The following is a 13,293-nucleotide window of genomic DNA, read 5'->3' as shown; positions in this document are numbered from 1 at the left end:
ACAACAGACGGAGTGAGTTAAATAAAAGCGTGTAAAAAAGACAAAATTATACAACATTGAGGACTTAAAGAGTATAAATTCTACAGAATCTCAAGATGCTGTATAAAAGAGTGGAAGGTGTAAATCAACCAGAAACTAAATGTGTGTATTATAATTTTAACACCCAACAATTATAAAGAAACAATGATAACATAAAATAAACTACACCGCATCATTACCGGTGCAATATAAAACAAAAAGTGAAGCGTTTAACCAGTTGTTACAATTTACAAGGCAATTAATATGCATGTGAAAAGTTAGAACTTGCCAGTCAAGTAGAGTTAACTTCATTCTTTCACACATGGAAGGAAACTGCAGATAAAGAATCACTATTATAAATTTTGACATTACTTGATTTTTTTTGCGTGCAAACATCCAAGCCCAACAAGTCTAAACTCTAAGCTAAAGATTTGCATTCATTTGTTACAAGTACGGTATTTGTAAATTTAATGACAGACAATAAAAACGAAACCTTTAAAAAGAAATAATATTTAAACTCTTTGCGTGCTGTAATGCTAGGATCATGGAAAATGAAAATATTACACATTATTCTTTCATTATATCCCCTCATTTGTAGTGGATTCTCCAGGTACACACACATGTTTCCTCCCACACAAAGCCAGACACTCAATAAAGGAAGTGGTCAAACATCCCAAGGCAGGATCTTCTTGTAAAACAGAGTCTGGGCACCCCACGTTTTCCTGGCTAAACAATTCCTGTATAATAATGTCAATCGGTTTTCTAGTTTTCTATTCCTGTGCTGAATGTATCCTGCAGTTTGTGGCATTATCTTTGCTATAACATCGGGAACGTAGCAGAAGTTGTTTTGAATTGAACCGACTGCTGATGAGATACTGAAGGTTAAAAAAAGACCCGGAATTATTTTCCAGCTTAAATAAATGCTGCAGGAATACATTTGTTTGGAAGGCCATAAGCTGATGAAAACATTTTTATTTAGTTTGCTAAATTGACTTCCTATCCATTCATTATGTATTCAAATCGGACATTTTTGTCTGTCCATTATACATGTTATCCTTTTAAAACAGTACGCACATTACCTTGTACCAAAATAATACTTTGATGCTCATTTTCAAAATTGCTGTTGTTTAATAAATACACAAATAGGTATTTCAAGACGACACTATTTTACGAGGCTCCCCTTACTCAAAGCTGTGAGATTTTATCTTAAGCGAAGCGGGCTTCAGAATAAAACAGAACATATTGTACAATAAAGTTCAATCTCACCCTGACGGGCAGATTCAAAGCCTCATTCCACTCGGGGTTTGCATTCTTCTGGATGATCCGCGTGCATTCCTGTTATTTTGGGAGATGGGCAGAATGAAAAATGCGGCATAAAGCCGGTGAACATCTCATCATATGCACGACGGTAAAAAAAAAGTTTGGATTTACACAGCATCGCAAGCCAACTGTCTCAAAACAGTGGGCAAATTGGTCTTGTAGAGTGCAGGCGGTTAGTCATAGCCGGAGGGAGGGGGGGGGAAACAACGGAATGTCTTGACGCCTAAACTAGAAGAGGGGAGCAAGGGAGTCGACAGCGCAGATGGCTGGGAGGAAGGCAGTCCCAGACTGGGGGTGGCAGCAGGTGAAAATGAGACGCTTCCCACTGCCACAATGTGCTCTTAATGGATCTTGTGATGCATAAACATCCCCTCGATTATGACGCTCAAGGAAGGCATTTAGAAAAATTAGCGGCGGGCGTTTCACGAGTAATCAACGGTTACCTTTTTTCCAGCGAATGTGACCTCCAGGAAGGGGTCGACCAGATTCTTCTTGTTGCCCTCCATGCCGAAGACCTCCTTGACTCCCTGCAGGATGGCGTCGTCCACTGCCAGGGTGACAGGCAAAGCGGAGGGGGAGGTTAGAGTTGGGAAAACAAATCGGCCCCAAACTAAGCAGAACCGTTTGCTGTTATCAAACAATAAAGGTATTTTCCGTTATCATAATAAACTGTCCGTTATCACAATGAACGGTAGCTGTAATAGAAGAGCCAGGCTGATGGCCAGAGCAACCCATTATTTTTTAATGAACCAATGGTCAGGAGCAGAGAGAATTTTGTTGACCTCTTCTCCCAATTGTGCTTCGTCACAAGACGAAGAATCCATCTGCATCTCACACAGAGCGGCAAGCCTCCTCGTGTAACAGGGCGGACCACAGAAGGCGCCGTCACACGCGGTCCCCTTTCCAGTGCCCTCTTTGCCCACACAGTAGGAAGCAGCACTCTCTCATACGCTCTGCCACCGAGGGTGATGTTTGCCACACGGCAGTCAAACGGACGTGTTCTTACTCTTTGGTTTTTTCGGTAAAGTCACGTAGGTAAAAAATAAAAGTAAATTAAATCACGACGTTTCGGAGGCAACACAAGCTTCCGTCTTCAGGTGGCACCGTCACAGCAAAATTACTGTATCAAGTGTTTTGCTGTGATGGTGCCACCTGAAGACAGAAGCTTTTGTGTTGCCTCCGAAACGTCGTGATTTTAATTTACTTTTATTTTATTTTTTACCTACGTGACTTTACCGAAAAAACCAAAGAGTATGGACCCTTGCAGTCACGAAAACTTCAAATCTAGAATTAAAGGACGTGTTCTTGTTTTATTCGCAGGGGATAGAAGTTAGCCAAGTTAAATATAGAACCAATTACTTTTTTGGTGCAGTCATTGGTGAGGAGCGTGAGACCATCAACTCACTACATTTGAAAATATTTTCTTAATTACAGTCTGCTGCCTGGATTGAAACCCAGGTTTCTCAGCGCACTTACTTCTGAGTCACCTGGCCACCTCCTTAAAATACCTGTTTAATAATTTAGTACGTAACGTGGCTACAAAATTACACCTTAAAATTAGATAAAATATTGGATTCATTTTTGCTGTGTAAGTCGCATAAGAATGGTGTTCATTGCAGATGTCGTCAAAACACAAGCACAAAATGCTAGTAATGCCTGCCTCCTATTGCATGTGATAATGCATTTGCATGGGGAAGCAGCAGCCTGTATAGCACGTACACGATGTGACACTTCATTTGCATCTGGGATGGAATCATGCGAGTAAAACGCCCGCCCGCTCGCCCGCCCGCCCGCCCGCCCGCTCACTTTGTGGCACGTCCTCCGCTCGGTAGACGCGCAGAGAGAACACGGCCCCTCGCAGGTTCACCCCGGCCGGCCGGAGGAGATTATTTTCAATGTCCTCCTCATCCTCAGTCTTCACTTTCTTTTCCACCTGGTAGTGGAAAATAATAATAAAAGCTGAAGGTAGGGGGGAGGGGGGAGTAAAGAAGTATTGAGAGATGCATGCTTGGATTTATGTTGAGAGACCGGAAGATAAGCGGATGGGATTCGTGAATACATGCCGGTAACTGACAATTCAAACTCAAGAAAAGTTAGTGGGCTTGGGCAGGACAAATTTCTAGAAGGGATGATGACTGATGTTCAAGAATGATGACAGTGGCAGCCACTGGTGTGCAGGCGCTTAGTGGATTTTTACGTAGCAGAATCACGGCATATGGCAGCAGCTTTGGGAGGACTTCATCCAACAGTGGATTGAGAATGTCGGGAGACGATCATGAGAGGAAATGGATCAAGAATCAGATTATCGAGGCTTTTCTCAACAGCCATTTGTTTATTTGTGTCTGCATTTATTTGATTGCAAAAAAAATTGCAGGGCTGTGATAACATACGTTCTTGGCCAAGCCTGAAATATACACCAAATACAATTAATACATTTCATTGAAATACTCTTATTCTTGTCTACGTTGGTGGGCGGCTATCAAAGGATCCAATTATTCGTAAAAACAATCTGTGAAAATTACTCCTCTTGGTAAGAGAGATATTTTTAAGGCTTTTAAAGAAATAAATTATGACATCTTGGGTTTCCATGTGAAAAAATCATTGCAGTTTCAATTCTGACACAGAGAGGAAGGAACAATGCCCATGTGCACTTTGTGAAACACAAAAAAAAACTCAGAGATAAACAACCTCCCCAGAAACTAACACGCAGAGAAATTCTCCCTTTGTCACACGCGCCAATGCATGTGACGTTGAGTGCAGCCAATGGGTCTCCGCCACTCAGTGCAGCATAGCAAACGTCAATAATGGTGTTTGAAAAATAAAACAGGGCATGGGCTAAAGTTTTCTTCAAACAGGATCAGCCACGCACTGGTCAAACCCTCCGTGTTAAGCCAAAGAGGGCTTCTCTAAATATTGTTGGAATTTACACACACACACACAACACAAGATCCAGCCTTAAAAAGTCTGGCAAGGCACAGGCTGTTGGCAAGCACCTATGAAAGCCATCACGGCCCACGTGGGAGGGATGTTAGCCATTTCCACGCCTGGCCAACTGCCTCCCCAGTGACGACTGTTTACACACCACAATGGATATAAATTTGTTAGAGTTTACCTAGACGAGGTCCAACGAGGGCTCGCCACTAAATGGCTGCTGTGGCCGGGAATCAAACTCCAGTAACCAGGTTCACAGTGCAGTGAGCTAACCACCGTGCCACCGTTCTTCGTACAAACACACGTGCACCACGACAAGTGTGTCAATGGAAACTTTGCATACGAGCACAAAACTCAACTGGCCAAATTTTGCACAAATTTCTTGTCGTAGACAAATTCTTAGGATTAAGAGAATCTTTCCATTGACATGGGGAAATTATATCTACAAGCCACATTTAAAAAGTGTTACAGACCATCTGAAATATCCGGTTGAAAATTCCAAATACTTTCGTGACCGTTTCCTTGTGGATTTTTCATTTTGTGTGAATTGTTATACATTTAAATGAGACCTGTAGAATTCTTTCTTATTTTAAGAATTGTACTAACTTTAGATTTTTGTTACTCGTGAATAATAATAATCTACAGCAGTCATAATCTGTCTGCTAGGGAATGGTTCCTAGTGGTCTGCCCCCCATCTTCGTCACACATTTGAATAGTCCCACCGTAAAATTATAACCAATTTCATTACAATTATGCAACACAGGTGAGGGAGCCTCATGTCCTTGCACTGCTGTGCATTTTACAAATGCGTCATCAGTATAATTGGCAGTTAAGTCACCTTGTTGGAGGTAGAGAAAAAAATTATTTAAAAAAATGCCCATTTTAAACCTTTATAAACAGATGGCGACCGCTTGTGTTGTGATCGAAACGTCGTAGTTTTTTGTTATTTACTTTGAACCTATGTACGTGACTTTACCGAAAGATCCAACAAATATGAATTCCTGCAGTCACGAAAGCTTTAACTCGTGAGAATAATAATACTAATTTCACAAATTACCGTCTTAAATGCTCCTACATTGTACATTGGATGCATGCAGAGCTTATATAGTTTTTAAACACACTTTTTTGGTGGGGGGGGGGGGGTGGGCAAGCTTCCACGACACCCACGGTGGCGATGGCAGCCCCCAGCGTGGCGCTGCACAGAAACACTTACCGGGGTCTCGTCCCCAGTGGCCAGCACAAAGAGGCTGACTTTGAGGTAGCCACGTGCCCCAGCCGCCAAGTCCTCGGGGTCGGACAGGAGCAGCCACTTACGCAGGAACGCGTGGTCTGAACACACAGAAAGGCCAAGGGTTCAGTCGAGAAAAGCCTTTAAAAAAAATAAAACAGTGATGGGCAACCTAAACGAGTTAGTGGTGCCACATGAGCGACCCTCCTTCAGCTCAGTGGACCACAATCTTGAAATTGTGATTATGTACTAATCACAACACCACACACCACCCCGGGCCGCAGGTTGCCCAACCACTGCTTTAAAGCCACCGGTGGAGCAGCTTTCTATTGGTCAGGATTTGATCAATACACATTGGCATGCGTAAATAAGATCTTTGCAAAAATGACAATGTTGTCGGGTGGTGGAGGGTTAATGACACCAATTTTGGCATAAAACTACCACGTGGCCAAACCAAAAAGATAAATGCGGATCATCATTATATTGGCTACCAACACCGACGTATTGAGGGCTTATCCACATCCACCAGGGCCTCAACAAGAAAGCCTTTACATTAACTGCATATTAGGAGAATGTCCCCATTAATGATATGAATTGTCACAGAGCAATGCGCAACACACCAACCACTGCCACCACCAATTACCAATGTGTTGGGGGAAGGGATATCATTTATCATAGTATCCACATTGTCAAAAACAACGCCAATACGAACAATAACCCTGTGCTGTATGTGTCGTATCTGAGAGGTTTGGGTGTAGCCCCAGACTTGGCAAAGTTAGGCTTTCCTGCACAGACAAGTTTAAGCCAGACTCAGAGTGGGTGTGGACAACTCTCTCCTCTTCGTAGCTCCGGCTCTCACTGTACTCCACCAGAGCATGCGGTAAAGCAAGGTTCGACAGGCATGACAAGTCATGTCCGACCCCGTTCCGAGACTCCTGCGCTTAACATTCCTTCAGAGACGGATTTTTAAATTAGAGTGAACAACAGCAGGGGAGGGTGTAGGGTAAAGTTGTTCCACACCTGTAAACACTTACCACGGGCGCAAATAACCGGCGCAAGAATTACAAAGAAAATTACCAACATTTAACAATCCGTATGAACACAATCTATTCCATGGAATCGTCCCAGTAGTTTCCTTTGCTTTTCAGTTGTGTTTTTGTTTAAATTCTTGTCAATTACTTTTTCTTGAAAATATGATTCTATATTTAACAACACAAGTTGACTAAAAATTCTACTTGATCATAAACAATCCAATCTGAATGCAGTCAAATGACACCGATACATGAAAATTGGGTGCATTAGCCGAGGAAGAGACTTCAGTGAAACTAAGGGAAATCTGTTGACCACACGCTTCACACAATTTACTTCTTGTTGATTGGACGAATCCCTGCCACTGGTATGTGTAAAATTAATGACATTGTATATCTCTCTTTTTTTTCAAAAGTCCTTGTGTTTAATGGCATTATTGTACGATAAAAAATACTTAGGAGGAACATTCTTCAGATTGTTTATAGGGCCTTGTTTGTAAGAGGCGAGTTCGTTTTAAGTACAAGGCTGGAACTAATGAAAGGGTGATGCAATAAACAGAGGGGCCTAAAGCGCAACGTGTTCCGAGGCGTTTTGGGTTCACAAATATACATATATATATAAATCTCTGTTCAAGTTCTTACTTTGTTCATCGTAGACTGTGCCAATGTCAATCTGCAAATACAACAGTGAACATACTCTTAGTTTTTTCGGTAAAGTCACGTAGGTAAAAAAATTAAATTAAAATGAATAAAAATCACTTTTTTTTTTACCTACGTGACTTTACCGAAAAAACTAAGAATATGAATCCTTGCAGTCACGAAAGCTTCAAATCTAGAACAACAATGAACCTTTGGACTTTAAGCACTTTATCCTCAATAGCATAAATTAAAAAAATATATAAACACTATATATACATTTTATTACACGTGTCGAGAAATGTAAGTGTTGTGAAAAGTGTGAACCTTTGATATAAAAACAAGACGTAAAAAAAGGAAAATAACTAATAAAAGGGTGAGGCAAATAAAATGACTACATTAATTCGCATCCGGACATGTGGATTTCAGATTTTCAAAACATCTAAAGGTTCCATTGAGTAAAAGACATTGTATTTGAAATGTTTAACTGATGGACAAGCTACTCTCCGAGAAATGATACAAGGTCGATCGATCAAGGACGATGAAACTAAACCTATACCACAAAGACAGACCAAGCTCGTGTTTATACAAGGAAGCGGTAAGATGAGCACCTATTCGCTTGGTCATGTTGGTTTAGCCATGCTGAGTGTGCGTGAGTGTTCTGTGACGCATTACCTTGAAGCCTCCAATTTCAGAGTCCGCCCTGATGGTTGTGGCATTGAATGCCTGGTGAGAGTAGTCACACACACACAACCACAGCACAGTGTCCACTGTCAAGACTCCGACGTGTGTGGGTTTAATGCCAGGGTGGGGAACCTTGTTATTACCGATGGCCAGATACGGCTTGCATACCTTTGGGTAGCCACAAATTAACACACAACTAAGGTCACGTCTGCCACTGAAAGAGGCCCATGCAGTGTCAGAAGTGACCGAACGGCCCAGAATTATAAACACGGTTGCAGCCTGAGCGAAAATCGTATCTTTTAGTACCCGATTAATGCAGCCAAGATGCTTGCAGTCAGGGATAATTATCCCTTGTGGGCTATTTAGAAGAGGCAGGCCTCCACTGGCTGTGGGTCGTATGAAAAGGAACTGCAGGCCCTGTGGTATGAAGTTGCGAGCTGTACGTTCTCCACCCACGGTTTAAAGCGTCGCCCTTAAATAATGCCAAACCGGCTGTATATATTGCCACTAGTGTGATTTTTCTGACAACCTGCGATAGGACCACAATGGACTCTCTTGTCCGGCAATCTTACCCGAATGTTAATAACTTCGTCAAACAGCTCTCTTGGGGATTCGTGAAAGTTTAAGAAAAAGGTCTGTTGGGAAAAGTGAAAAACACATAATTAATTACCACACGTCAAAATCAATTTACAATTATCACTTGCACAAATGTCATACATTCACAAAATTTAAGACATGTCAAGTGCCGAGCTTGGTTACCAATTAGATTTGGAGACTGCCTGGGAAAAATAGCAGGTGTTGAAAGGCTTGAGCTGTGAGGTAGCCAAGATGTTGACGGTACAGCAATGGAGCGATTCAAACGGTGTGGGGGAGTTTTGAGCGTTATCCCTCGTACGTGTAGGTTTCCCCCCATATGAACCCAAACAGTAATGAATGGAATTTACCAAAAAAACATAAGTGCATGGCACTTTTTGAAAAAGCCTTGAGACTCGGTGAGGCATTCCTGGATAAAGGACATCAATATTATTATTATTATTTTTTCCACATTTATTTTCACACTGCGGTCTCCCAGTACGCGGTCTCCCAGTACGCTAAACAAAAACAAACAAAATCACTCTTTTAAAAAGAAGAGGTCACCTCATCGAAATAAGGGTTGTTCCCTTTCTTGATGCGCGTCCGCTTGTTCTGCCCGGCGACAGACACCCTCACCACGGGCTTGATGTTATTGCCGGCCAGCTGTCTCCCCTCGATGATGCGCACACGCACCTGCACACGGCACAGCCCTCGCTCTTTAACGACAATCGCTACTCCAGACTCTGATTAAAAAATAAAACACAATGGGACCGTGAGCAATTGTGTGCCCAGCTTGACGTTGGGGGCGGCGGGGAATATTTTGTCCAGCGGCTGAGTGATCGAGGCTGACAAAGAGGATTATCATGGCGACCCTCGACTCACAGAAGCATGCCAGATGTTCGGCGTGCTGCAAGTCGCTCACGCTGGCGCAACATATATCGTTTTGTAATTCCGTCTGAATTGGCAAAATACAGTCAAGCTCAAGTTAGGAATGGGGTCGGAGCTTTGAGCCAGTGGTGGAGATTCCCACATTTTCATAACAAGGACTCTATTAATCTTGATTTGAAGCTTTCGTGACTGCAGGAATCCATAATCTTTTGTTCTTTCGGAAATGTTACTTTACTGAAAGAACCAGTGTAAGGACTCTATTACTATGACAATAATAGCTTTTTTACGGCTTCTTTATAATTATAATCAGCGATGTTCCTCTCTGTTTAACTTACATGGGTGTTTGTAATATTAAATAAATTACAGCCCTCTGGAAATTCCCTGCCAGATGAAGGCATGCCCGTGCTGGGGGTGGGGGCGATGGGGTGTTTTGTGGTTTGAACCCAGGAACCAGAGCGTGATCCCCCAGCCAGGACTCGCGTCAGTAGAGAGTCATCGGCATGTTTCAGTACGCTACAATCCCCATGACCGACGTGGTATTGGCAGGTCTACATCCAACAGTGGATTGCCAAAGGATTTGAGGATTATTTTCATATTACGACTACCTACTGGCATCTGCTTTGTTATTATTAAAGCATTGATTTCATCATAGCCTGCAGATTAAAAAAAAAACTGAAATTGGGTGCAATCCATCACCGGTGTCTTATTTCAATTAAAAACTCTCAATGCATCATAAATCGATAAATTTGACAAAATAAAAAAAAATGTAAACCGATTTACAAATAGCATTAGTGTTTTGGAATGACTCAGAATGATTTTTTGCTTCCTCCAATTCATTTCCCAAACGATTTGGAAATCGGGTCAGTCACTTATAAAAAAAAAACACATGTAAACTGGGAAAACCCAGTCATTAATTGCTGGCATTGCCTGAAAGTCCTGCGCCTTGTTGGACAGCACTCGCTTCGACTTCTTCTTGCGGATGTTGCCCCTGGGCGGTTTCCCGGCCACTCCGCCATCCCCAATGTCACCGCCTCCCTGCACGATGCCGCTGTCCGCGTCCCCATCGTCCCCATCTTCCTCCTCTCCGTCTCCCTCGTCTATCCCGCATGCCAGACACCCAACAGCCAGGGATTAATTTCCCACCGAATATTTTCGCGGTCGCTGGTTGTTTGAGTAGGCACATGCTTTTATCCACAGCAATTGCGGGATGTATACAGTATGTATGATGATCTTATTTCACACCGTACGTAACCAACCGTGCTAACACTGGATTTGGGGTGCCAGGTATATTTTCGAAAGGTTGCCGACCTGGACAGAACCATGAAATTAAGCCTTGCATACATACATATAACCCTCGCTTCCGAAACCTCAATTACATACGTAGCCCATTTGTCCAATCCATAACACTGCAAACACCAGGTATGATGCAGATAAGAAAAAATAATGCACGTCGAATAAATGGTAGGAAATAATGTTTGACTGGACACAATTGGAAAAGCATAACATTTGTGATCTTATGGAAATTATTGGCGGTCAAATCCAAAAATTCCTGCAAAAAAACATCACAACAGGAAAATGCATCTGGGCTGGAAACAAAGATTAAATTAACACCACCCAAGGGTGCGCTGCTCACAAACAATTGGAAGGCACAACTTCCGTCATGCCTTGCATCCATATTACGTGACACGACCTTGCATGGCTAAGACAAGGATGGGAGCAAAGTAGATGCGGCGATGTGGTGGTCACATGACATGAATTTAAGGCATTATGGGAGTCGTGCATTCCTGCTGATTGTAAGCAGCACGCACCTTAGTGTGTTGCTAACCAATTTTCAGAGGACAGATCGGGATCAAAATTATGAAATTAGAAAATAGAAATATAACAGGATAGAGTGATTTTGGAAAACTGAATTTGATAGCGAAGAGAAACTTGCAAATGCATCTTCACAAGAAAAAAAGATGAACCTTCAGACTTCACACACACACACATCACCATTGTTTTGTGTGGAAGGGTTTGATAGAGCAAGTCCTCTCGGGCACAAGTCGTGAATGCGGTTGTAAGGACAATGTACACACACGCCCTTTAAAAACCAGTTTCATACTTCCATTTTACTACCAAGAGAAGCTAATGCCTTCTGTCGCCCAACATCTACATCTAGTACCGTCCATTTAAAATGGTTTCTAGACGATTCGAGGCCAAGGACATTACTTTGAACAAAATGTTATTTATTCTACATTTCCTCCTTAGTTTCCATATTAACGACAAACATTTTTCCAGTAAATGAATGACAAATCGCCAATGTCCAAATGCTTTCATACTCTTAGTTCTTTCGGTAAAGTCACGTAGGTAAAAAATGAAATTAAAATTAAATTTTAAAAAATCACGACGTTTCGGAGGCAACACAAGCTTCCGTGTGTTGCCTCTGAAACGTCGTGATTTTATTGTTTTTATTAATTTTAATTTCATTTTTTACCTACGTGACTTTACCGAAAGAACTAAGAGAATGAATCCTTGCAGTCACGAAAGCTTAAAATCTAGAATCCAAATGCTTTGTTTCAATACAATGGACACAATGTAAACACTGGTGGTGCTGCATTGGAAGTGGTGCACAAGCACAGTCAACATCAACAACAACAAAACTCATTTGTCACCAACAACTGCCTTAAAAGAAACAAAAATCTATAACGGGCAGTGTTATTGACGCGAGAGAGTGCATTTTTGTCGTCGTTAACATCATTCGAGCGCAACCATCAACTTTCCTTTTTTCTAAGCCACATTTTGCAACCCGCCCAGCAAAAAATAGCACATGAAGAACCTTGCCACACTCCCCTAAGTGTAGCAACAAGCACTCTGACTTATCCATTAAAGAATACGCTCCACAAGTTTACTAGGTTTGTTTTCTCAAACTTCCAATTTCTCTCCGCCTCTCGCTCTCATTGACTTGCTTATTTATTTGCCCAAATCCCTCCCAATTTCTACATCTAAATACCTCGTCACAGAGGCGTTGTTACTCTGTGTGTGTCTCTGTGTTTGTCTCTGTGTGTTTGTGACTCTCTCTGTCTCTGTCCGAGCTTGAATTCACACCTGATGACGGTTGCTTGTGTTGCAATCGAAACGTCGTATTCTATTATTTCTTTTCTTATTGCTACGTGACTTTACCGAAAGAACCAACGAGAAAGACGAGGAAATGTTCCATAGCCAGCCCTAACGTCCCTCAAGGGTGGGCGATGCAGGAGTGTTTTCCTTTCACTTAAAGCAGCATTCCAATGCGCTTAATGAACGGTTGTAACCATCTTCTTGGTTATTTCGGTAAAGTCACGTAGAATGGAAATAATAAAATAAAACATAATAAAAATTATCAGGTGAAGAACAGGTCTGTCTTCTCGACAGACCTGTTCTTCACCTGAGGACGGCTGCTTGCGTTGTGGCAGAAACGTCGTGAGAATTATTTTATGTTTATTTTATTATTTCCATTCTACGTGACTTTACCGAAAGAACCAAGAAGATTAATCCATGCAGTCACGAAAGCTTTAAATCGGTTGTAACTAGTGAATATATACACATACACACTACCTGCTATGACATGGATAGCTTCTTGCTACCATATACGTAACACTGACATTTAAAAAAAAATAAAAGCTGAAAATTCTAAAACGTCTTCTTGGTTCTTTCGGTAAAGTGACGTAGAAGAGGAAGTAATAAAATAATAAAAATAAAACACAATAAAATAATTCTCACGACGTTTCGGCCACAACGCAAGCAGCCGTCCTCAGGTGAAGAAACATTCTAAAACGTGGTTGATAGTAGCAACAACTTTGGGAAATCGTGCCTTCTCATATCATTGGATGGCCTTAAAAAGTGTAATTCTGTTCACTATCTTAGTGAATGCTTCATACTTGTGTTAAAGGCCAATAGCTCTAAGGTTGTTCAACATTTAATCACCTTTAAAAGTTTTGCGGCGCTAATCGTTAAAAGTTCGGATCGATT

General features: G+C 41.8%; 1 protein-coding gene across 1 annotated transcript in view; it reads right to left on the bottom strand.

The window, feature by feature from the left end:
- Positions 1-13,293, bottom strand: part of LOC133345586 (myoferlin-like) — an 84,579-nt gene that overhangs the window by 50,038 nt on the left and 21,248 nt on the right. Inside the window, 10 exon segments of the mRNA XM_061556495.1 lie at positions 308-351; positions 1,285-1,353; positions 1,782-1,885; positions 3,145-3,271; positions 5,483-5,598; positions 7,168-7,198; positions 7,837-7,887; positions 8,418-8,480; positions 8,983-9,111; positions 10,234-10,403. Of these exon segments, the coding sequence (XP_061412479.1) occupies positions 308-351; positions 1,285-1,353; positions 1,782-1,885; positions 3,145-3,271; positions 5,483-5,598; positions 7,168-7,198; positions 7,837-7,887; positions 8,418-8,480; positions 8,983-9,111; positions 10,234-10,403 (904 nt within the window).

Source organism: Lethenteron reissneri, chromosome 22 (genome assembly GCF_015708825.2).
Source record: "Lethenteron reissneri isolate LAM-NWPU_2019-01 chromosome 22, ASM1570882v1, whole genome shotgun sequence".
Taxonomy (NCBI): domain Eukaryota; kingdom Metazoa; phylum Chordata; class Hyperoartia; order Petromyzontiformes; family Petromyzontidae; genus Lethenteron; species Lethenteron reissneri.
This window is presented reverse-complemented; position numbering and strand designations above follow the sequence as displayed.